Below are 26,364 nucleotides of genomic sequence, written 5' to 3'. Positions count from 1 at the left end.
CTTAGTGGAGCAAACTCCAGCCCAGATGGGAGAAGAGGCTGTGAGGTGGGCAAAACTGATCATTCCTCTGGTTGTCCATTCAGCTCATAAGGTGCAGTTACGAGGTGCTACTGCCCTGGAGATGGGCATGCCACTGCTCCTCCAGAAACAGCAGGAGGTAGCAGCTGTCACTGAGCACCTTATGACCACAGTAAGTGGGAATGCTCTGCCTTTTTTCTACGGGTAACAGGAGTAGTGATCGGGGTTGTTGATTGATTGCTTGGGTGTTTTAAATTTTATTAAAGGTAATGGGAGACAGACACTGGAGGCCTGAATAAAGATGGAGGCAAGAAAAGGCACCTAATACGTCAGTGTTTTCTGTGTCCATTAAAAGATTCCCCAGCATATTTAACAACAGGCCATTTGGTCTTTTTGATGAAGCTTTTCATGTTCCCCTTCAGTTTCAGACCTGTAGGCTTATTTATTTTACCTTATTCACTGTGGAAGTTAAGTATGTTTACAAAAAAAAACCAAACAGAAGCAAGGTGGGTTTTAGGGTCACTATGTCTTTAGACTCAGAGAGACTACAAGTATTTGAGAAAATGGATTTTGATTTGCTAGTTGCAACTATCAGAATAATTGAAACCAACTGTAAACTTAAGCTGAGAAGGTAATCAGATGGTAGCAACATTTGACTGATTTACCAGCAAATGCTACGTGGTACAGAATTACATTGTGATCTAGTGAGAGCATCGTTCCCGATTGATTGGGTTTCCAGACATTGGTATGAGTACATATTTTTTTCAAATAATTAGAATATATTTCTTGTAGAAATCATGTTTCTTTCTGTCTGCAGAAATTAATTTCAGAACTTCATAAACTCTTTTCTACAAAAAATGAGACATACGTGTTAAAATTATGGCCGCTGTTTGTCAAATTACTTGGAAAGGTAAGCAGAAAAGCAGTCAGTTCTACAATCATGAGTCATTAGGGAAGGGATTTTTGACAACACAAGTAACTTAATTGTGAACTTCTTTATCTTCAGACTCTGCATCGTAGTGGCAGTTTTATCAACTCGTTGCTGCAATTGGAGGAACTTGGATTTCGTAGTGGCTCACCAGTGGTAAAGAAAATAGCCTTCATTGCATGGAAGAGTCTAATAGATAATTTTGCTCTAAATCCAGGTAGATTAAAAAAAGTTAACCTGAATTGTTTTGACTGCAGTCACTTTATGTAACTGGAAGAGAATATTCTGTCTAGTCATGGTCAATACCATGGCACGTACCACTGGGTATATGCATAGTATATTGGTGGTGTATACATAGTGGTATACGTATATAGACACACACACATAGTGGTATATACTGTGTGTATATGTGTAAGTTGAATTCAATTTGGCTTTTTGTTTTTTTTTTTTATTGTAAGGAAAAGGAGCAGTTAGATCAGTAGTTCTAATTTTTTCTGCTATGAGAAATGAATAGAATAAAACTAACAAACATTTCTTTTGTAATTCTTTAGTTGGTCCAACTGGCAATTAAATAGAGAATAAAACATTCTGTAGATCTTACTTTGGACTATATGGGTTAATTGGAGAAGAACAATGCTTCAGGATTCTACAGGTGTTAAACAAAGTTCCTCTAAAGGTGTAACTGAGACCCGAACAAGTCTAAAAACACACAATAATTATTTTTTGATTGTGTTTCTCTTTACTGTATGTCCTGAAAAAGCTTAATGTGGACATTTCTTAGTTTAGCTGAATTTAACCTAACTTGTCATTTAAATTTGTTTCTTATCCATTCATTTGTTCTGGTCACTGTTTCCCATAAATTAGTTAACAAAGGACTTGATTCTGTCGGAAGATAAAAATCTATGGCATGACTGGCGTTCATTATGCTTGTTCCAGTGAGGCTGGTTTTTCTTTTACTGTGGCAGACAGGACTCTGACATAGCAAACATGAGTGAATTTTCTTCTGTTTATGTTGGTATGCAGTAGATTTCATTTCAGTCTCAGTATCGGATTCTTGCTATCTCCAGGTTTGTTCTAGACAACAATTAGAGCAGTAAAATAGTCTGAAAGGTTGGTGAATTTACTATAATTTTAGTTTTGTAAATTGTCATTAACTGAATTTTTAGCTAAAATATATTAGGAAAAAACCTAATGGTTTAAAAATTTTCCTCTTGTTCTGTGGTTTAATTGTTTATGTTGCTTAAAAATACGTTTTGCTTGCTTCTTCAAGATATATTGTGCAGTGCTAAAAGGCTGAAATTGCTGATGCAGCCACTGAGCTCAATCCATGTGAGAACAGAGGCTTTGGCCCTGACAAAGCTGGAGGTCTGGTGGTATTTACTCATGAGGCTGGGACCTCAGCTGCCTGCCAACTTTGAACAGGTAATACAACTGAAAATAATCATAGGTTAATCAGCCTGTGTGGAGGGTGTGAAGCTACGTCCCCTCTTCGTTACCCTAACTTGCTCTGTGCCTACTTTCCTCTTCTCTAGTTTATTATTAAAATAAAACTCTTAAGGAACCAAATCTGACCTTTGAATTTGTGTGTTCTCTGTGTGTTATGTATAGCACAAGCTATACGTGTAGTGGGACTATACATGCAATCTTTTTAAAGCCCCAAAAGAGCTGAGAGCATATCTGCATGTTGTGTGAGCATCTGGGTGAAAATCTCCAGTGAGTGCAGAACACTGGTAAACGTAAGCACGGTAGAGAAGAACTGTTTTGTCCTTTCACTGGGCAGTATACGCTTTGGAAAGTCTACCACAGGAAAACGTGCTGAAAATACCATAAAATATTTAGAAAAATGCATAGAGAGAGAAAAATGATGTAGGTGTTTCATTACTGCTCACATTATTGCTGGAATATATGTAGTGTTTGCATTAGGCTTCTGAATATCATTAAATTAAACTTCAGGGAGGGAGTAAATTAAAAACAATCTTACCTTTTTAGTTATGGTACAGTCAGATCTTTCTAACATGAGTTTTTGTTTCATCTAGCCATTTCTAATTCATGTATCAGTATGCATATCTTATATAGCATCCTAAACATGTTATTATAAGTGCCCAGAAACTCTGGAACACTGGTGCTGTGAGCAGTCTATGTGATACTTGAAACATATGGTTCTTTGTGGCTTATGGCTTGTATGTGTCATACCTGTTTTCACTGAGGAGGCTCGATGTCTTTGCAGGTTTGTGTACCATTAATCCAAAGTACTTTAAGTCTGGATTCTTCTCCAGCATTGCAAGGAACTCCCTCACGTGTACCAGGCAACCAAAGTTTAGTCTCTGCAACCCCTGTACAGAAATCAGGTATTAAAATACAAACCTGCTTTCAACTCTGTTCTAGGTGCTGAAAGCAGTCTGCTCTAGTTAACACCTTTATGCTTTTTCATTTGCAGTGAAGCAGTAATTTTTCTGTATGCTTGTTGGAGAGCTTAGTGGTAGTGATTTAAGTTGGTTAAAATTAGGCCGCTGTAGTCAGTATGTCCAGTTTATAAGACTGTGCTAATCAAATTGTGTTGAGGAACAGTTTTCATGTCCTGATTTATGTTCTTTTGCAAGGGAGCTTTCATTTGAAATGTAGCTTTTCATGTATTCATAGATGTGCTGTTTATAGATGCCATTATCATTTCTATAGTATTTTTAGTTTCTGCCTGAGTAGTAACCCAGTGATCACAACACATCAGTAATTTTCGTACTTGAAATATATGTGAAATCAAACACGTACTTGAGCTTAGATCTAAATGACAGAGATAAGGATGGCCTCTTTTCCTCTCTGTATGGAAAGCCCAGTATTCACAGCTTCTGTAGACTGCTGTAATTAGAAGCCTCAGGTATGTTGTGGAAGTGTCCTGGTTGTGCAGCTCTTCCTTTGTTACCTTTTTTTAACAAAAAAACCTCATCTTAGTTCTGTGAGATTGTAACTGAGGTCATAACCAGACCTGTTAGACTTGGGTTCACTGTAAAAGTTTCTACTGGGAACTCTTACCATAGCAGTGGAGTGACTGTATAACTAGTGTGTAGCATCGCGTATGTCTTGCTCTGCAGTCACAGCTTCTGTGGAGACTTGTGTTGCTAAAATGAAGTTTGGTGTCTGAGACTTTGCAATCTTTGAAAGATGTTTATACTTTCAAAGTGCATGGTTATGACTGTGATGTTAAACCTTACTTCAGGAGCTCATGCTAAGTTTCTGGCTGGCTTTTAGAGGTCCCTTTTAGCCAGTGCTATTCTATGATTTCTTCTTTTCATGTTCATTCTGGACTTTTGGTCTGTTGGATCTTTCCTTTCACTTGATTGCAGGTGAAACACAAGACATTGTAATTCTTCTTCACCCGTGTAGGTCCGTACCCGTTTGCAAGTCCGGCCACACCAAGGATGAACTTGAATTCTAGCACAGCAGGACTGGTGGCGATTCCTTCCATTCAGCTTTTGGGAATTGAAATGCTGCTTCACTTCCTGATGGGACCAGAAGTTTTAGATTTTGCTAAGCAAAACAAACTTGTGCTTAGTTTAGGTATGTGAGTTATATTTCTTTTTGAAGTACTTTCACATGATCTGAAACTGCCAATTTTGCTGCATTTAAAGATGTCTATTAGAATGAAATGTTTAAACATTTAAAACTGTCAGTTGCCATCTTTAATACTAGGAGTTGGTTTTATGTCAAATGCTGTAAGTGGACATAGATAATTGGTTATTTTTAAGGCTTGTCTTACCAGTAGACTGCAAAATAAGAGATGTATGGAATGTGTTTTTTGTTCTCCTAGAGCCTCTCCAGTACCCTCTGATCGGTAGCCCTTCTTTTTTTTGTAAGCATGCCAGCACACTTATCAGCGCAGTTCAGGATGGCTTTATTGCAATCGGAAAAGAAGTTCCTGGTAAGAATTTAATAGCAAAATTTTCTTTATTTTCTGGAAAATAAAGTGAGTGAGGGAAACAAGAAGAAATAACCACTTGCTATAATGCTTTGGTGTTGCATTTAATAAACCTGCTCAGACTTGCTTTAAAAGCTTATGTCAGTTTTGGCTTACATTAAAGTCTGCTCTTTTAACACTGTTTGTATATTAACTGCAGTGTTGTTTGATGTTCTTATTACAAACTGAAAAAAATACTGTATTATCTTGTAGATTGTATGCTGAATGTTATATGGAAGGACATAAATGGATACGTGAAAACAGCCATTGAATCAGGTAGAAAGTGTACTTTTTTGTCATTGCTGACTAGTTAAGAGTTGTTCTGTAAGATAAGACCTTAAGTAGTGTTTGCTTCATTGCTGGTAAAGCTTGGTTGTAAGCATCATCATCAGTTCTTTTTGAAGCAACAGCTGATACTTTTCATGATGCCTGCATATTTGTTTGACAAATACAAAATCATAGTGATCTATTCCAGTGAGGATTATTAGGAAAGACACAAGAGCGTATGACTGCAAGTGTGTTGCATGTAGCTGTAAGGAAGGCATTAAAGCACTTGAACTGCTTTTCTTGCTGAAGAAATCTTTCCAGTTCCAAAAAAACCCCAAACCCCTCCTCAAGACCTTGGTGTTGGGAAATTGAGACATTCAGTGTATTACTCAAATGAGTGTAAAGTCTTTGTTATGTGACTGTTGCTACCTGTTTAATTAAATTTTCGTAGTATGATGTCTTTACAGATGTATAGAAGTAAGTTGTTCCCTATTTTAAAAATGTATTCATTGCTCTATTAAGGATTTGAAAGTCCAGGATATTCTTAATGATGAAATCCTTTATATTGAAAGATCTAACTGAAAAGCGTAAGAAGAACAAAGTGCACTACTTAGATGAATGCAAAATTTCACAACTCTTTTTAGCGTGTCAGTGTTAAGGTTGTTGCTGCTTTACTAATAAAACTTGGGTTTTTTTCTTTTTTATTTAAATCTTGAAATTTCAGTTACACTGTTTTTCAGAGCAGAGACTTGGTATCCAAATCTATTAAGTACTTGTTACATGTTTATAAATACACACAGGATATTTTTGATCTTACAGTACTTAAACGTTGTAAGTGATAGAGTGGCCATTACTTTGGTCTGCTCTAACTATAAATATGCTTTATTCTAGGAAACAAGAAAGAAAAGCAAGGGTCAGAAATCCTGACTATGTTGCTCCAGGCCTTAAAAAACACTGTTAAATCAAATTCTCTTCCTGTGCAGAAAATACTGGTAAGTTGGGTGGGTTTGTCTAGTTTTTAGAAGGACAGTTACTGAAATGATGGATTTTTTTTATTATTTTCACTGAAGGGAAGCAGGTGTTAGAATTTTGCTTTAATTTGTGGTGTTACTTAAAATATTCAAGGCCTCAGTAAAAAAGTATTTACATACATCTTTTTTTTTTCCCCTACTTAGTCCCTCATTGATATTACTGTTAAGGAGTTGCCTCCAAAAGTATTGGGATCTCCAGCTTACCAGGTTGCCGATATGGATCTTTTAAATGTAAGTCTGACTTCATTCCAGAACTCCGTCTTTATTACTGCTGAAAGGTATTAGGATGTCATATTTGCACAGATGTACAGAGCACTTCCTAAGTCGTGAGATCCAGATCTTTCATGAAATCATATTCCATGCTCCAGAATGCAGACTTTGTCTCCAGCCCTCATTTCTGATGAGTAAATTAACTGTCTGTAACTAAAAATGGATATAATGGAAGTACTGTAATACTGAAAGGGGATTGCTCACAGTAGGCTTCACAAGGAGACTGCACAGTCAAACAGCGTAGTACTACTTATGTGGTGAACACTGATGTTTTGGGGCAATGTTCTGAAGTCAACAGAGCAAAGACCTTAAAGATAGAACATGTTACTCCTCAGGAAAAATTCACCTGCACAGAAGCAAAGCAGAGAATGTTGTTAGACAGCATCATTTCAGAAGAATTTCAGAAGTCATGGTGAGCTAAAGGCTAGGCCGTGGTCTACTGCAGGAAAAGTGGGGGTGCTCATTAGTCGGCAGAACTACTCTGTCCTACTTTAGTCGTAATGAGCCCTAAGGGGAGTGCCGCCATGTGTTCTGTGCACTGTGTTGGAAGGGAGCAAGTTGGAAAATATAAAAAACAACCTGTGAGAAAAGGCTTAAATAACACTTCTGTGTGTGAGTGTGTGTGTGTGTGTGTGTGGTTTGTGTTTGGTGGAGGGCAGACTTAGTGGGAGCTAAGTGCTACCAGTTAGGTTCATTAAAAGTCTAAAAGGTTGTTTAGACTTCTAAAATTGGATGATGATCAGCTCTTCTACTACTGCGTCCACCAGTAGAAGGAAGGTAATTTGATTATTTGCAGCAGAGGAGAGAAAGCTTTTCAGCCTATGGAAGCAGCTAAACATTTACATTGCTAGCCAGGGATGCATGAAATTCATGTGGGGGCTTTTAAAAGTAGACAGATAACTCTGAGAGAAGACCTAAGTGTGACAAAAATAAGCAAATGCTTCAACTCAAGTGAGTAGTATAAAACTTTTGTCTACCAGAACTGGCATAAGAGCTCAATTTTCAAATTCCTCCCAACTTTTCCCCCTCCAAGTCTTTTATTTACATTTGGAGGCTTTTTCTGACTTAGATACAAGAGTCAGAACTCCATTAAGGTGGTTGAAACTTTAACTGGTGGGTATTAAATGCATTTTAATAAATACTTGAATATTAACAACCCTGAAATACTTGTAAAATATTTTGGCAGTGGTTGTCCAAAGGATGTCTTGCTGAATCCTCGAAATACACAAATCTTGGGTTGCTCCATCTTGTTCCAGGCATCATCACACACACTGATGATGTTATGTGCACCTGCCTTACCAAGGTGCCTGTCGTTTCAGGGCAGGAATGGCCAAGTACTCTAAAACTTACAGTCCTTGAAACAGAGATTTTTTTTTGTTTCAGTGATAGTGTGATTGGTATTCTGCCAAAGCACCAGGACCTAGCAGAAGCTTCAGGTTTCCAGCTTTACCCCCATTTTTATTTTGAAGTGTTAAAACTGACAGGTTTTGACAAGTTTCAGTAATTGTAGATTTCTGGCTTAGAGTTAAATGTGGTATATAGATACACATGTGCCACAGTTGTTCCATTTTGATGTATATGTTGTTTTGACCTCTTAAATTTCTCTTACAAGGGAACACCAGCTTTGTTCTTAATTCAGCTGCCTTTCCATAACGGCCTTTTGAAATGCTGCGTAACAGACGAGAGGTATGTGGTAGTGGTTGTGTATAATGAGCTTCCAATAGACCTCGTAGAAGTTTTTCCAACTTGAGCTAAAGAAAGTATTTCACCTATTTAACTTCCTTCCCTAGATTCTTTGTAATCCTAGAAACGCTTGTGGGTTGCGTTTTGTCTGGGCCCACATCTCCCCTGGCTTTCAGTGAATCTGTGATTTGCATTATTAATCAGAGTCCAAAGCAAGTGGAAAATAAGGAGCATCTTTGGAGGATGTGGAGTATTGTTGTTAATCCGCTGACCGACTGGATTAACCGGGTATAGTGGCTTTTTTTTCTCTTCCCCAGCCCCCCAAAAAAACCCTCAGGAAAACTGTGCCTCTCTTCTATCTTAATGTATTTTTAGGAATTGCGTGTCTTGAAGTCGTAGTAACATTAAGCAGCATTTATTTTAAACATCCCTAACTGGAGTGTGGACATTTGCAGCAAGGTGGGATGAAGGGCAGTAGTGGAACAGCAATCCAGAGAGTGGTTTAAGCTGGTTTAAAGAGTGATCACTCTTGAGTACAGAGTCCAGTATAGTGTTGGGAACATTCTCCTTTTTTAAGATGATAAATGTGTTTATAGATGTGCTTCAAGCCTTCATTCCTTGGAATGGTCTTGCTGCTACAAAAGATGGAAGCCTGCCCTCCAGGGCCTGTTAACTTCTAAACAATGAGAGGCTTGTTTGTGAAAATAGAACAAATATGAACCTGTGATGTTTAGGATGTAATTGAAAGAGTGTTTCTTAGGCTTCTTGACCAGAAGCCTCACTGAAAGCCGTATGAACTGTAATATTTAACAGGCTCTGCAGATTACTTACTAGAAGTAGCTGAAATGTGGGAGTTACTGAACTCTAGCCCTCACGTAGTCATTAGACCTGAAAAGCTTAGATTTTATGAAGAAAGTCTTAGGTGCTTTAAATAGGTTGCTGTCATCATTTACTGCAACTGAAACAAAAACCATACAAGGCATTTTCTAAATGATTTTTTATTCTTGGAATGAAGTTTTTTTGGAATTCAGAAGCAGTGTTTTTTATCTTTTTAAATAGTAGGATCAGCTTGAACTCTTGAAAGAACTGAGACTAGCTAATTTCAAAATGTCACTGGCAGTTGAGCTTGCACAGATCTTACATAGAAAGCAAACATACTTAAAGCAGCCTTATTCATCATTAAGTTTTCACTAATTAGAAAATTGTTTTCTCTTTGCAGACTAATGAAGTAAATCAGGGGGATGCACTGGAGCACAACTTCAGTGCTGTTTACAATGCATTGTTGCTACCAGTGTCACAGATCTTCCCCACACAGGGATTTCCACAGGTAACAGTGAATACATAATGTTGATTAGTAACAATGTGGGTTTTGTGAAATCCCTGAGGTACTACTTGAGTTTGTAACCAATATCTGTATACATTGGGCCACTGCTCCAGGGTAGGATTTCTTGGGTTAAATCAGTTTTGACAGAAGAAGAAGAAAGGTTAAAGCAAGTTTTTTTTTCTTTGTACAGGCATTGATATTTATAAACTTTTTTCTTTCTGTTAAAGCCAACTATGAAATCCTTGTTGCGCACTTGGTCAGACCTGTATAGAGCATTTGCTCGCTGTGCTGCTTTAGTTGCAACAGCAGAAGAAAACCTGTGCTGTGAAGAACTTTGTGCCAAAATAATATCTGGGCTAGAAGGTGAAACTCCAGTAGTGAGTATAAACCAGTGATATTGAACTATATAAATACTAGGAGTTGTATTTTAAATTAGATAAAATAACCTATTGTAAACTCTAATGTAGTGCTTTCTATAAGTGTTTTAAGTGAGATTTAAAGCTGTAAAAAAATTCTGGTTTACTAACAGGAGTTGATCTAGAAATTGATTGAAATAAAAGAGTAAAATAATGCTAAAACATAAATATTAAAAGAGAGGTTAAGCAGTCTTTGGATTTGTATTCTAGCTATTTAAGTAGAAATGGTTTAGTGAATATCATCATGATAAATATTATTTGTCCAGTTGAAATGTGCGTATTTATACAGTGACTTCAGGCTGAATTAACAAGTGCCACAAAACAAGGCACGTGAATTAGGAAGGAGGGTGGAGTAGCCCTGTAGCATTCAGAGGGCAGAGCTTGCAGTATTCCTGGTACTACCAACCTTGTACGCTAAAATTTAAAGATTTTACTTCCAAAGCTTTGTCAAAGAGAAAGCTTTTGAAAAAGGAAGCCTTTATCTTCTTGTCCAATTGCAAGCCCACATCATGTGGGGAGGTGAAGTGTATGTAGGTGTCAGTGACCATCAACTTTGCCATGTAAAATCCTTTATGGTTCCAAATTGACCACCTCTTGAAAAAAATACTGTGAAAAGAGCAAATGAGAAACAGTTGAGATAGAAAAATGGAATTTGAAAACCTGGAATTTGCAGGATTACAGCATTCTAACTTACTTTGGATGCTGCTGTATCCCAATTATAAGCTTCAGTTTTCACAAATTAATAATTAAGCAAGCTCAATTTAAACAACTTAAAGCTTCAGTATGTAAGTTATATTGAAACTAAACTTTCTTCGGCCCACACTATCAATGTTCCTTTTAGAAGCAAGTTTTGTTTTATTTAGAATTTGTGATGGACTGGGGGGAAAAAAATACCCTTGACCCATCTTTTTCCGTGTACCAGAAACCAGTTGTGCTTCCTGAATGCGAGTGACAACCTCATTGTTATGCCTGCAGTGACTCCTCTGAGAATCAGGCTTTGTGCAGTAACTGAACTTAATGTGCACACTGACATCTGGTGATGTGTTTTGCTGGAGATCTAGTGCCTTCAACTGTAACGCTTTTGATGCACCTTCTTAAATCTAGCACTTTTTTGCAGCTGCCTCTTACTGGTTTGCTTCTTCAGATAGTCTGTGTGCTTACGTCTTACTTGTGTAGCGTGGGAAGACTCAATTTTCAGCTTGTGTAAACGTGTGTATTTTAAGACGTAACCTTATCTGAGTCTACCTGATAATGTGGACAAATTTCATCCCCTTTTAAATATAAAAGCTGTTTGCATTCCTGGCCAGAATGGCCAGCATGTTTTTTTCTGTCACTCTTGCTCTTCTTGGCTTTCTTATGACTTCTGTTTCCTCCTCAGATGATTTCAATGATGGATGGTCTCACCCATATTGTATCCGTCATGGTTGACTGCATCAACTTTGCACCATACGGTACTAAATATCAGCCAAAACACAGATGTAAGAAAATACTTGAATATTGGGGTTTTCTGTGTCTTTATTTCAGAGTAGGTAAAAATTAAGTTTGTTGTAGATGCAGAAGTGGTGACTGTAGCATATCAGTCGTCTGTATATGCTAACCATACTATAAGCACTGGAGGACTGACAAAAAAATCATAAAAAGAATCTAAAACCATCACCCAGTATGGATATTAGAGTATCAGATCTTTTCTATTTGTTGAGCTGTGAAGCAGTTACTGTGTAGTCTGACAAAATACATCTGTAACGGGTGTAAATGTTGAGGCCACTTCTCAGTTCACTGTAAAACACGTCTGGTTTCTGAAGTAGGAATTGGTATTTCATTTTTGCATGTGAAATCTGCAGCTTCTTCTTTGTTCAGATGTAAGTTGAGGTGGTAATGCTTGAACATAATCCACAGTCTAATTATGTAGTACCTGCCTGAAACTGGTAATGAACTTTCACGTAACAGTTGAAGCTGCTTCACGTAAAATAGTCACGAATAGGTTTAACAGAAAACAAAAGGTCACTGTATATGAAATGTTCTTTGTTTTGTTCCCTACTCCCATTTACAACTACTAAAGCTGAAGAAATAATTTACAAAATAATGTAATTCAGTTAAAACTCAAAGTGTTGATCATTTCTCTGCCCCATATGAATTTGTTAAAGCAACAAGACATTACATTGGACTGCTGGAAGAATGAAATTACTTAATTGGAAATGCTGATGAGCAAAACACGATTGAAGCCCACACTTACAGATAAATCAACCACTAAAATTTGATTCTTCCACTTCCTTCCTCCTCCCCTGTTCCAGAATTTTTGTGCCAGCTAGTATCTGTGGAGTGGTTGCTGTCTCTTTGCAAGTAGGCATTAAAGACACTTAAAAGCATTGTCATTTGTGTGACCAAGCATAAGTATAAATAAGAGAAATAGGAATCATATCTGTAGTGGGATTATAAAATGATGCATTAAAAAATGTATGTCTAGTGTTAGGTCTGGTTTTAAATTGTATGTAGATAGAGTTCGGGAATCAAAGTTTATTTTCTCACGTAGACTAAAAGTTCAAATATGTTTTGTTGTAATGCGCGCTTTTAGGTAGAAAAATCTAATTTATAAAACTGTTTTTATGTTAGCTCCGCAGACACCTACAGATTGGTCTAAGAAGAAAAAGGAGCCCCTTGGAAAGCTTGCCTCTCTGTTTAAACTCCTGGTGATGTTACTAAACTCTTTCCATGTGTTCAGTTCCAAAGAAATCTGTTCAGAAACGTTGGTCTCTGTTGGTCCTTCAATTATTGCTATTCTTCACAACATCATCAGCCACGTTTCATTGCCTTCCGTGATTGGGACTATGTTTGCAATTTTTTCAAAACCCCTGGCAGTGTTTTATGAAAGAACAAAGTGAGTATTTTACAAACGGTTGGAAGACTGGATTCATTGTGTTGCTGCATATTGGTGAAATTTTGTGTGGTCTGTGGCAAGCCATGTATCTGAATAAATACAGCTGAGGGGGTTTCAGGGCGTTAGCATTAAGAATTTTCAGCTCCTGCTGAGTCTTACCCTCAAGAGCACCATGTCTGTCACTAGGTTCAGCTCACCTGGTAGGTGCAGGTTTCGTAGCACATCCACACACCACAGAAAGGATGGGTCTGCCAGGTAGTCACTGAGAGCTCCCTGGTTCCTACAACTGCTGTGTAAACCCGGGGTGCTTGTGCTGAGCAAAGGGGCAGCCTGACCCACACGCTGCAGCGAGTCGCCTTACAGCCCACAGTGCGGCCCTGCCTGCCACGGAGATTCAGTGGGGTTCAACCCCCCTACTGCTCAATGGAGGCAGCAGCCTCCATTGTAATGCTTGTATTTAGGAATAAACCCAAACCTACCTGGTTGTACACGAAAGGAAACCTATAGGCTTTCTGCAAGTCTGGTTGGTAAAACTGTTGTCTCTTCAGAGTGAATGTATTGTCATCTGTACATGACAAGTAGTTGGTTTCTGCCTGGTGTTTATTTTCACTGCAGTGAAGATACTTATTTACAGTGATGTATTTTCTAGTGGGTGGGAACTGTGTAATGTTTTGTAGGAAATGGAGAAATCATAATTAGATGGTGCGCACTAAAATCCTGGAAGTTTTTAAGCAGAAGGAATGAGAAATGTTCCTTTGCTCACTGCTCTTTTCATGTGGCTTTGTTTACTTAATTGTTACAGACTTTTCTTCCCAAGACATGATGGAATTATTAGGGGCTTGGTGGGAGGGGGCTGGCAGAGGCTTGTCTCTGATCTGTTGATGATGCAAGAGTTGTACACTTTGCTTGAGATAAGGAAAAGAGAAGGAAACGCAGCTTTGGGGGATTTGGGACAAGAGAATGCAATAGGATAGAGTGGGATGCTGCCAGTCGACCTGCAAGAGTTTTATTGTAACTTCTACTGGAACTTGAAGCAGGGCCGCCATCTCTAACCTAAAATTCATCAGGAGTCCCTGTGTCATAGGCAAGACCCTACTTGTTCCTGTATTAGGTTCAGTTGAACGCCACCTCTCTCCATGTCCCATCGCATCTGCTTTGGTTTGAACATGGTCTTTCTTAGAATTAAAAGGGAGAAGTGAGTGCTGGATGTATAATGCTGAAGGAAGGCATATCCAAGCAAATACACGTCTGGGGACCTCTTCAGGTTGGAGGTCACAGGTTTATAAACTGAACTGCTAAATGCAGTTTTCTCACATTTTTCAGGATGCTCTATCCAGGGATTTATTTACATGAAATGACTTCGTTTAGGCAGTGCGTCAGCTTTTTAATGCAGATATTTATGGGGGCTGGGAAATCTGTTTGGGGAAAGGGTTAAGAGCAACACAAAGAACGTGGTTAGAAATTACTTCATAAGAAAAACTTTAATTTGAAGTTTGTACCGATTACTGCTGTCTTCCCACTAGTTTATCTTAAAATTAGCATGTAAATATCAGGGGGGTTAAAGGGTGAGCTTCTTTGAAACTGTTCACATCAGGAAATGTTCTAATCACCCAGTGGGAGGGTAGTTTCACAACATTATTTCATCAAGTTGTATACTAAAACCAATGTGCAGTGCTTGAGTGCACTAAACTCCTGGAAGTGTTTAATTCTTGTGCTTGGGATAAGTGAGATGGCAAAATCTAAACTTTTTTGTTTGTTTTGGCAGGCTTGCTGATGTATCTAAAGTGTACAGTAATCTTAACAACAAGGTAAATTTGCTGGAGGTTTGGGAAAATGTGTGATACAAGAGTTTTGCCATTCCTTTTAAATTCTAAACGAAAATTAAAAGTACGCTGATGGTAGAGATTTAATTTTTAATTTATTTTTTTTCTCTCCCCTGAAAATTTAGCTGAGGGGAGGACCACTAAACTTACCTGTTAGACTTTGTGTGGTGGGGTGTTTAAACTTTGGGCCATACTATTCTATGGGATAATAATTCATAAATGTTGTAAACTTTAAAATGGTGAATATGTGAAACACTTGAATTAAATAAAACACCCTATTGTTTCTTCTCTCCCTCAGCTGGAAAAACTCCTGGCCGAGGTTATCCAGTGTTTACAGTCTCACTGCACTGGCTCTTACGATAGCAAACTGCTGGAGCAGATTTCACCGTTGCTCTGTGTAGCATTTCAGCATAAGAGCAAACAGATCCGCAACCAGTGTGCCCACTTCTGGAATGCAACGTTCGCCAAGACTACAGCATTGAAGTATCCTGAAGAGTTGAAGTAAGAGACATAGTTTTTTGTATTTATATATTTTTAAAGGAAGAGATCTCAGGTTATGTACAAATGACTTAGTATTGCTCTAGTCACTGTTTGTATTCTGCTTTTTGTGCAAGCCAGGATACCTGCTGGTCTTGTTCTGTACCTTCCCCCATCCCTTTATAAGTTTAAAATTCTTTTTTGTTGAACAGATCTGTGTTAAGCCAAGCCAAAAAGAAAATTCCACTCCTGCTGCCTGGTTTTGAAAGCATTGAGGGGGCTGAAGAATACAGTGGCCCATTTTCTGACACGGTAAATATTTTGTTGACCCTATTGGGTGCTTTATTGTGTATAACTCCAGGGGAATCATTCAGAAGGTAGTGGCTAAGTCAGTTTTGGTTTTTACTGTCATCGGCCTGCATTTGCCTCAGGTTTGGAATGAGAAGCTACATAGGGTAAGTGCTGTCAGAAGACTGAGCTGGTCCTTAACAGCTGGTCCTTAAATTGTGAGCTCTGCTAGCTTGTTTGAAATAATTTTTTAAGTTGTCCTCTACGTAATTTAGAGGAAAATGGGAGTGTGGGATGGCTTAGTTACAGAAATCAATACATCTCAGGATGGGTTTGTGAGCTTGAGGTTTCTCCGTACAATGCATTCAGTGTATTTTTCTTTGAATAGATGGAAAATTCACAGCTGGATGCAAAGATAAGTGGAATGGAAGTGAAGCTGGGTCAAAACCGAGGTTCTATATTGGCACAGATGAGTGAACAAAAAGACAAAGTAAAAGACAAGTCTAGTAATGTGCAAGTGACATCTGCAAAGGTGAGGTGTCTGCAGACGGGTGTGAGAGTCAAATCCATTCTGTTCTGTAGCAGAATGTCCTGTGTGTTGCTGCAGATGTTCAGTAAAAACTAGTGACTGTTGTGATGCTGAAACATTTTTCTTTCAAACTTATGCTGTATAGCACGCTTCAGTTAAGTTCAGTAAAGTTCAGTTAAGTTCAGTAAAATTCTCTGCTGAGTTTACAGATTGCTGAGGGCTCATGGAGGGCTGCTCAAGGGATGGGGGAGTGGCAACCATATGCAAAATTCACCCCTTGGTCTGGGTGCAGTTTGTGACCAATTCAGGTCCTGAGGTGGGTCTTGGTCCTGGTAGACCTGTGCTGTATGCTCTGAATTGGTCACGCACACTAGGGAGCATGGATATTGTATTCCTAAGGAATGGCTCAGTCTACCAGCCATAAATAGTATTCCCCAGGAGCACTCAGGTACCTTCCCCTGTTACAGGCTTTGAACTTCAAGATGCCAAGTGCAGGAGCTTGCTTACAAGCATGGAGGAGGGGCTGCAGGGTCTCTCCTCAGTGGTAGTGTTGGGGGGGTAAAAAATCACTTGTGAAGAAAATCATCGCCTAGTGAGGGATTTGTGTCAGTTAATATTTTTGTATTATATTTTTACATATATATATATATATATAGCCACTGCAAGAATAGTGGTTATTTGAGAACTGTTCCATTTGGGATGACTGTACCTGAAGTAGGAAAACACTTCCAGTTCCTCTGGTTTGTTTCTAATTTTTTTTCTTTTCTTTCTTTTCTTCCTTTTTTTCTGTAGTTGAAACTAGAATTTTCATCTTCGAAGGCTAAAAGTGAGATACTTTTGGAAGAGGAGAAATCCGTTGATTTTGTGTATATTCCTCCAGAAACAAAAGCAAGAGTACTGACTGAACATCAAAAAGAAGTGCTTAGGTCAAAGAGGTTTGTGACTTACTCTGTTGTAAACTTAATGTGGAATATCATTACGTTGAGTATGTCAGATTGACAGTTTCCGTATTAGACTATTATAGGCAATTAAGTCTTACTCTTCCATACAAGTTACAGAGTTTAAAGCTAACAAAGTTCCTTGCTTTACTATTTTAAAGCAACCAAATTACTCTATGATCTGTAGTTCCTATTTTGATTAAATACACTCTCTGTTAATTGTTAGGAGTTTGGTAATTTTGAGTTTGCATTTTTAATCCACAACTTCTGCTATATGAAATGGAAGATGTACTTTTTCTTAAATCGTTGAAAGTTTTTTACCTGATCTGAAGGAAAGACTTCTAAATTTGAAGAGACAGCTTATGTCAGCAGCAAATCTCAAACTAGGATATTCCCAAGACTCATCTTAATTGCAAGGGAATGTTTTGAATTATCCTCTTTTTAATGTGAGAGAATAATACTGGAGTATTTTCAGGCAGCAAAAACACAGGGTAAGCAAAATTTATGTACAGTGGTGCTTGACAGGAACTCGGTGGGCTTCTGTATGTGGATCAGTTCTTTGCAGAGTGGGATCCCAACCACAGCTTTTTTCTCCAAAAGCATGTTCAAAATGAAAAAAGATTTAATGCAACTGACAAGAGCAGTCTGGAAATAAGGAGATAAATCATGACCTGGTTCCGCTTTGCAGTTTGCTGTGCCAGTTGGGGTGTGAGGTTGTACCAGCCAGTTGCAGTATTGCATCTTTCCTGCCCAAACCAGAGTGGAGTGTGCAGCTGCAGTGCATCTGGACACTTCACGTGCACTGCTCCACTCTTTGTGCAGCAGCCCCTAGTGGGATGCGTGTTGCTGTTCAAGTGGTCTATAGAGTTTGGACATTCAGTCCACCTCACACAAACATCTGCTCTCTGGTGATGAATGTGTTACACTACCCTGTCCTCCTTTCAGTTTTTCAATAAAAGAATCTGACTTCCAATTTCTGGTTTTGTTTCAGAGTTGGTATTCCTGCTATGTACAACAATTTGGATGCATCACAAGATAGTACCTTATTTTCTCAGTATACTCAAAGCCAGGAAGATTCTTTGTAAGTAAAGGGGGCCAGTGTATACAGGAGAAGTGGCAGTGTGTGCATTGAAGGTGTCCTCCCTTTTTGCAACACTTCTAACTCAAGTAACTTCTATTTCAGGGAAAAATCGTCTTTAATAGAAAATGCAAAAGAAGATACAAAAACCAACCCTCAGGTAATTTGTCATTGTCTTACAATAATTAAGATACTAGAATAATAACCATACTGCTGATGTTTTCTTCATATTAGTAGCTTTGGTAATTAATGGTATAAATCTTTTATTATTGGCTATGATACGGTTTTAAGATTCATTTGGAAACTCCTCAAACAAAAAGAAGCACCCTCAAATGTATTAGCTCACACGAATAATTTCCTTTCTCTGTATTGTTTAACCCGTAAGAATATCTTCTCTTTCTTTGGCATCCATTATTTCTTCCATGCCAGAATGATACTGACACAGGCTCTGTGACTGCAGAATATGCTGATCGCAATTCTGGTTCGTATTTCGTTCTCATCACCAGATGAGAATTAAATACTGTTGCCAGGGTTTTTTGTGCTGTGTTCTGCTTTGTACAATTTGAATCAGAACGGGCCAATCATTATGCATTTTGACTTCATTTCAAAATGCGAGGATTTATATAATTAGTGTGGACAGCTACAGGTATTGTAGGGACTTACGGTCGGCCATGTCTGTGTGATACCACTGACTAATATTTTAGTGGGGTGAAAATACCCCAGAGCTGCAGCACAGACTTACTGTGACTTGCTCCGGTGCTGTATGTCTATGATTAAGTAAACACAACACTGTTGCCTTCTCTTCCATAACACTTTTTTCCCCGAGCAGCTGTGTTTTGGTATACATGATGATTTTTCTGGAACTATTTTCACTGCTAAAAGTCTTAACGTTAATTTCCATGTTACTCTAGCAGACCACACTTTTAACAGCTTTGCTAAGTTTCCACATTCTGAACTTCTTTTGGATGAAGTTGTAAGGGCCTCAGGGGATTAAATAGTAGATTTTGGAACTTATAAGTCCTAAATAGAGATTTATTCCCTTTAGGAGAGGAGTTGCCATAAGCAGCTATAGTTCCAAACAGACAGCAGAATTTTCATAAAACCTGTTTGAGTAGTAGGTTTGTTAGTATCTGGCAAAACTTAAATAAAACAGTTTTGCTGTTCTTCATGTTTTGGGATTAAATGGCTTAAAAAAACCCAAACCTAACAAACCACAATCTTTGTCTTTCATAACTACTGAAGGACAGATAATAAAATAATTGGAAAGAAGGGTGGTTTGGAAAACGTTCTGGCTGTATTGTTTTCTATTCCAACAGAGCTGTTTTTTTAATATTTTATTCATAGCAAAACTACAGTATTTGCTGTTTATATTTTTGGAACAGGAAGAAAATGCAAAGAACAAGTCACCTCTTACTCACCTAGAAGAGAGCTCAACTTTACACAGTGAGGAAGAATCAAGAAAGGAGACAAGTGGAATGATTCTGGAGGAGCCATCAACTGGAGAGGGATTAGAAGGAAGTACTGTGGAAACGGCTTCAAAGGAGCTCTTAGCAGGGAATGAAAACACTTCAAATGTCAGCAACAGTTCAACTTCAAGTGACATAATTTCTGGAACACCCCAGCCTGCAAGCCGACGTCAGTCTTTTATTACTTTGGAGAAATTTGGTAGTTCAGAGAACAGACCCTTCAGTCTTTCAGCATTGAATGGTATATCAGAGATGTCTGGAGGAGCTTCTGTGGCAGGTAAACAGGAGAAGACTAGTGCTAAACCAGAAAAATCTGGAGAAGAAAATAAAAAGCCTACAAAATCTGAACAAATATTTACTGCAATACGAAGGCTAACTCGCAGGCAGAGTAAAATGAAGCACCAAGGGAATAAGCAGTCCAAGTCATTAATCAGGTCAGAACAAGACAAAAGCATACAAGACTCTTCTGCCTCGAAAAGTATAAAAAATAATCTTTCTTCTGCAGTAGAAGACATGGAACGCAGTCTCCTTGCTCAGTCACAAGTTCTCCATTCTACAGAACTAGAAATTAAAAGAGCTGAAGATCTGATAGCAGAAACAGAAAAGACCCAGGCATTAGATACAGATTCTAAAGAAAATACACCCCCAGAGACGACCGTGTCATCTGACCAGGTCACATGCGATGACAGTCAGGCTCCACATGCGTCTCCTAGTCAGAAAGCACTAAGGCGTTCTTCAAGACGGCGGTCAGAAACTGTAGAAAGTACAACAGCTAGTCAGGATAAGGAAGATGGCCACCAAAAGAGAGACAGATGTAAAGACAATGAAAAACCTGGGCAAAAGAAGGTGCCACAGGCTAAAGATGATGTATCCCAAAAGCAGAAAGCAGTTTCTGGGAAAGCTACAGAAAATACAAATAAAGAAAGCAACCTACCCGAGAGAACTGCAGAGGACTGCAGCGCAGAGGAGTCTCCTGCTTCAGCGGGCCCTGATGAGGAAGTGAACAAGAGCACTAGGAGGTCAGAAGAGAACTTGAAGACTGACACAGCAGGTCAAGACTGTAGTTCAAGTACAGCAGGTCAGAAGGTGGAACGCCCAAGATACCACACAAGAAGAGCTTCACAAGGATTGCTTTCCAGCATAGAAAATTCAGAGTCTGATGGCTCCGAGGCCAAGGAAGAAAGCACAAGGAAGAAAAGATCTGCCAAAGTGAAAAATAGGAGTGATTTTCTTGAAGGTAAATTGAAAGATCTACAGCCAGGAAGCCATAGCCACGAGGTGTCTTCCCAAAGAAACGAAACAAAGGATCTGTTGGAAGCAAGCAAAGGTGAGCTGAGCTGTGAAGTCAGCACAGATGCTGCACTGACATCTGAACCGTGTGACCCGAAGACCCAAGTGATTCCCACAGATGCTAGCAAAGCCGTGGGATCTGCCAGCCCAAAGAGTTCATCTGGTGTGCAGAACAGCAGCATGGAACAGAACAAGAGGCACACGCTGGTGGAATCAGTCACCAACCCATGTGTAGCTGATCCAGATTTGAAAGCAGCAGAGAAAGATGAAGACATTGTGAAGCAAACAATTGTAGAGGACTGTCATGCAGCTGTTCTCCCTGAATCTGTACCCACAGCAAATGCTTCAGGTGGTGATCTTTCCTTTTCACAAATACCTGAGTGTCAGCACAAAAGAAGCAAAAGGCTGAAAAAACCAAAGAGCTGTGACTGCTGTAACAAAAAGTCAAAGCAAGAAGCAATGTTGTTGACTGAGTTAAAAAATGAGAACGCTCATGAACTGAGTGAGCCCCAAATCACCCCAGTTCAGGCACCTGGAAATACATCAGAGATGTCCAGTAATTCAGATTTTGACAAGAGTTTGTCCATGGCACCTTGTGCAATGAGCACTCCACTGCATCCTCCTAAGGAACCTAGTGCCTTTAACTTAGAAAGAGAGGGATCATCTGAGGATAACCTGGAAGGAAAGAGCTCTGTACTGGAGGAGAATCTAGAAAATCCAGTATGTGTAGCAGCTGAACTCACTGACTGTGTAGTGGAAATAGAAGAACCTGCTGATGAGGATGGCCAAACTGAACAGTGTCTGTTCAAGGGTGTGCCAGAGGAGCCTGGTGGCAGCGGTCTGGTTGCACGGAATCAAAACGAAGAACCAGTAGCTACAGAAGAGGAAGAAATCAGCCTAAATGAACAACTGGAGGAGATATCTGAAGCACTGGCTGGTGTTAGCAAGCCTGAGAAAAAACAGATGAATGAGCTAGAAAGCAGTTGGGGTGATAAAGAAGCAGCTGAGAATGCTGTGGGAGAAATGTGTGTTAATCAAGATGAAGAGACAAAGGAGGAATTGAAGGAAACTGAAATTACAGTGCCTGAAAATAGGGCCTTGGACAAAGGAGATGCAGTAGAAAATAACATTGTAGATTCACCTCAAAAGCCAGAAGGTGATGATTCTTTAGTGGTAGCTAATGAAAGCCCTAATGGTATGCAGGCACGCTGCGTGTGGTCTCCTTCAGCTTCTCCATCTACAAGTATTTTAAAGAGAGGTGTAAAAAGAAATCAAGATGATGATTCCCTGTCGCCCACTAATAAGGTACTGCAATGTGATTCATAATGTGATGCTTGCAGTTCATTTGGTTCATAATCAGGATGTGTAACAGTGTCTGCAGTGTAATGAGTTTCAAATATTTTGAACTAATGACTGTATTTGTTGTTGTAAATGATGTTACACTGAAGACATAGAGGTTTCTTTTTGAAACATGCAAGCCCTAACAGGCTTATGTTACCACAGGGCTCAGGCTGGGAAGTTGTATTTTCAAAACAGAGCCCAAGTCTAGGCTGGTGCCTGGGCTGCAGTGCGACACATCACTGCAGAACTGCTGTAATCAGTCAGGGTCTTCCCACCAGGCTTTGAGCAGCTTAACAAAATGCATTTGCTGTTTCTTTCAGCAGTGAGTAAGCCGCGCTTCCTGTCCTCACTGAAACACTATCTGTGTCATTCAATAACGTTAATGACTTCTATTTCAAATGGAGCTGTTCTGTCTCCTCAGACTTACTTCCCCAGAGCGTGGTGGTTTGAGTTCATGCTATAAAAACAACTTCTCTTTTCTAAAAACAGATTCGTCGGGTCTCTTTTGCAAACCCAATTTATCAAGAAGGACTGGCAGATGACATAGATAGAAGAAGCCCTGTCATTAGATCCCACTCTTCACCATCTTCCCGAAGTCTTAAGATTTTATCTAATATTCAGGCCAAGGTAAATTCTGTTACTTCTGTTCTGTATGTCACAAGTATTGCAGTTCTTGGTTATCATTGGTAACGTTGCTTTAGTGTGTATTACAATTATAAGAGCAGAGAATCAGTACAGATAAGAAACGTTACTGATATAAGTGTAGCTGTAACTGGTTTAGCCTGATTCTTTCTGTTACTCTCTGAAGACAAGCGTGCTCCGAGATCTAGATAGCTAGAATCTTACAACTGACTGAATTCCTGCGATCCTGAGAGATATTTTTTCCTTTTTTTCTATCCAGCATATTACCACTCCAACCAAAGGATTTCTGTCCCCAGGATCTCGTAACCCTAAATTTAAGAGCTCAAAGAAGTGTTTAGTAAGATGTGCTTTGGTTCATGTATCTCTTCTATTTTTTCCCTTACTCAGTTGTGTGATAGTAAATTTAATAATTTTTCTGTATTATTCAAGATCACAGAAATGACTAAGGAGTCACTGCCTGGCCCCATGGAACGCATGTATCCTGCATTAGTTGGATGCAAAGCACCAGTCGATGTCATTTTACCTCAGATTACATCAAACATATGGTAAGTGGATTGTTGCTTTTGAAGATGACAATTTAATAGAAACAGAATTCTTACCAAACCTATGAAGCCAAATTTTCTGATGCAGAATGAGACACCTTTTTGCCAGTTTTTTTTCAAAGGAGAGAGGTTGTTTTGGTGGGAGAGAGACTTAACTGTTTTGGAAATATTCAAGTCATCTTTTTTGTAAGAATATAAAAAGCTCACACGCAGGAACACAAGGAGCTTTCTCCACTTGTCATGGCAGAGCAGACTGATCTTAGTGACTGTCTGCAGCAAAGCAGCTGGAGCTTTCTGTGTCCTGATGGAGAAGCAGGATTTTGGAAAAAACCCTACATTTCAAATGCAGAAAGGCCAGGTGCTCAGCTAGTTTGGGTTCCTGTCTGAATTTTGGTAACTTGTCGTGACAAACTGTAGACATGCAGTGGGAGCTTCTCAGAATGGCTGTGGCTAGTGCATTCAGCTCCTTTTCTTTTCACTCCTGTTATATGCGAGTGGGCTTTAGAATGCTAGTTGCTGATGGATGTAGGATAAACTGCAGAAAGGTGTGCTTCTGCAGCCAGAACGTCATTTGCATCTCCGTTTTTCCTTCACTTACGTGCATGTGAACCAGCATTCATATAAGATTCCTTTCTGCCTCACCATGCCAGGCAGAAAGGACTTGAATTCCAGATAATAATCCAATTTTCCTTCTCCCCTGCTGCAGCGCCAGAGGCTTGGGGCAGCTCATTCGAGCAAAGAACATTAAGACAGTGGGTGATCTGAGTACTTTGACAGCGTCAGAAATCAAAACTCTTCCCATCCGCTCTCCGAAAATTTCCATTGTTAAAAGAGCTCTGAAAGGCTATCATGAGCAACAGGTAAAGTTTAATTTTAGTACCCAAAAAGCCAGTATTGTCCTAATGAACTGCTAACATCCATCATGAGGAATAACATGATTATTATTATTGTCCATCATGAGGAATAACATGATTTCCCCCATTAGAAAAAGCACTTTAAAATGCTAACCTCTACCTGTCACAGTCACCTGGGAATTCAAGGTACAGAAGTCTTGTCTACAATATTATGACTGTATTTATTATTAGGTTAAAACATGTCCCACCATGTAATCTTATTTTTGCTTCTCTGGAAATGCATTTTTTGTTCTTTCCCAAAAACTCTTCAGGTAAAATCTCGAGGATTTGAGGAAATGGGAGTGCTTGAAGACACAGAAAAGCCTGTAAATAATGTAGAAGATAAATCTCTTTCTGTAGATGAAGAAAAACTTGCAACAGGTAGATATTGCTGGGGTTTTGCTTAGGATTGGGGTGTTTCTGCTGTATTACTACTTTCGTTCTCCTAATGGGAACACTTGATTTTTTTAAAATATTACAAATATTAGCACATTAGACAGATAGGTGTTTGAGTTAGCCACTTTGTGACACACTGTGGCAATGGCTTTTTAAAGCCTGTTACATATTTTGAGGGAAGGATGATGATTTTCCCTAAATAAGCTTGCATAAGCATGGAAAGAACAAATTTGGCAGGACTCTAAGTACTTAATTTTCTGAATCCCACAGCATGTTCTGTCCTGAGCTGTTTAATGGCATAGTAACCGCTATGGTTCTATGCATGCACAAAACCAAGCAAGATGAAGCAGAGGTAGTTCAGTGGTGCCTAATCTGCAGGAGGCGGGAGAGGAGGGGGTTAATTCCCTGGATACCCAGTTTGGATTTGGTTGCCTAGCTTTTCATTTGAATTCTCCCATGCATTTTTGGAGTTTGGCCTGGTAGCTCAGAGGAATCCATGTTTGTGCTTCCTACAAGACACCTGAGGTGTTTACCTAGAGAACAAAGAACTGGTCAGTAACTTCTCCTCAGCTGCCCAGTTTCAGAGTTGGTCTTTGGGATAACTCATCTGGCACTGACAGTATCTGAATCAAATATTTTAATGTCTATCCTCAGTTTTATTGTACAAAGGGTAAAGAAGGGTAGCGTGGAGTCCTGAGGGCTGCCTCTGTCAGAAGCCTTGTTGTGTGGGACAAGTACTTTATAGACTGCTTGAATATATTATTTATTACAAAAGAAGCTGTAACATAACTCTGCATAGGCTTAAATCCAGACAGGCAGACTGCCCTGCCCTGCTGTCCTTCCTTTTCAGATTTGACTGAACCTATTGTCATGAATACAAATGACCAGCCCCCAGCAGATCTGATGAGCCGGATTGATGCACTTGCTGCTCAGCTGAGCACTGAAGACCTTCACAGCTATTCAGGCAGCCAGCTTTTTGAGATGCAAGAAAAACTTGTTGGCATGACAAACTGTATCATGAAAAATCTGCAGGCTCGCTGGAAGTCACCACCCCATGAAAGTTCAGATTAGGTGCTTACCATTCCTAAGTAAGGAAGATTTTGTTACAACAATTTCCCCCGAACCCTTCTTTTCTTACTGGTGAATTATTCCTTAAACTGTGCATTTTGTACTACAAAAGATTTTTTAACACCTATATGAGAAAAATATATGATGTTGGGGTTTTTTTTTCCTTTTATTTTCCTTTTTTTTGGGTGGGGTTTTTTTTTGTGGGTTTTTTTGTTTTGTTTTGTTTTTAGGGGTTCTTTGGGTGGGTTTTTGTTTTTTTTTTTGGTTGTAGTTTGTGGGATTGCTCATTCCCTACTAGAGGTATTTGTATTGTATTGCTATGCATATTTCTTTCAGGTAGTGAAAGAAAACTCGACAAAGTTGTGCAATAGCAAAGACTGTGAAACCAAACCAACAGAGTAGTTAAATTATTTTTTCAAATCTGAAGTGTTCTTACTGCTGCAGACTCGTGGTATTTGGTAAGAGATCGATCTCATGGCTCCACTCGCCTGCTGCCCCTCTTGGCTTCCTCTGAAGCTGCTGAAACCCTGACAGACGGTGGCAATTTCTCAGCACACTGTTTTGTATTGAGATAAGATGTGCTTAATTCCGTACCACAGCAACAGTCCAGGAACCTGGTATTTGACAGCCAAGGGACATCTATTTTTGCATGTATTTTTCTAAGAATCACACTAAGAAGCTAATAATGAAATGTGCCCTTACAGGCAAAAGACTTTGCAGAATCTCTCAGGCTTTTCCCATGTTCTTTGTTTGCAGCAGTTCTCCTTCTGTAGAGAATTTTTCCTTGGGAAATGAATAAATTTGACAAGAGCTCTTTGTATATTGTGTACAG

At 39.1% G+C, this 26,364-nt stretch overlaps 1 protein-coding gene across 1 annotated transcript; it reads left to right on the top strand.

The window, feature by feature from the left end:
- On the top strand, positions 1-25,535 carry RIF1 (replication timing regulatory factor 1; the record flags this gene model as incomplete). Its single annotated transcript, XM_010015868.1, has 30 exons — positions 1-190; positions 836-928; positions 1,025-1,163; positions 2,217-2,368; positions 3,174-3,294; positions 4,325-4,498; positions 4,749-4,859; positions 5,109-5,171; positions 6,054-6,154; positions 6,338-6,424; positions 8,076-8,149; positions 8,254-8,434; positions 9,366-9,473; positions 9,698-9,847; positions 11,265-11,364; positions 12,497-12,761; positions 14,527-14,569; positions 14,883-15,085; positions 15,274-15,373; positions 15,738-15,881; positions 16,671-16,813; positions 17,808-17,897; positions 18,000-18,054; positions 19,277-21,955; positions 22,481-22,618; positions 22,893-22,970; positions 23,063-23,178; positions 23,882-24,035; positions 24,341-24,449; positions 25,315-25,535. Coding segments are annotated over 30 exons (6,382 nt in total), but the record flags the coding sequence as incomplete, so codon positions are not given.
- Between the last annotated feature and the right edge of the window lie 829 nt (positions 25,536-26,364).

Source organism: Nestor notabilis, unplaced genomic scaffold (assembly GCF_000696875.1).
Source record: "Nestor notabilis isolate BGI_N333 unplaced genomic scaffold, ASM69687v1 scaffold5936, whole genome shotgun sequence".
Taxonomy (NCBI): Eukaryota; Metazoa; Chordata; class Aves; order Psittaciformes; family Psittacidae; genus Nestor; species Nestor notabilis.
Note: the sequence above shows the minus strand (reverse complement) of the source record. Positions and strands in the feature narration are given on the sequence as shown.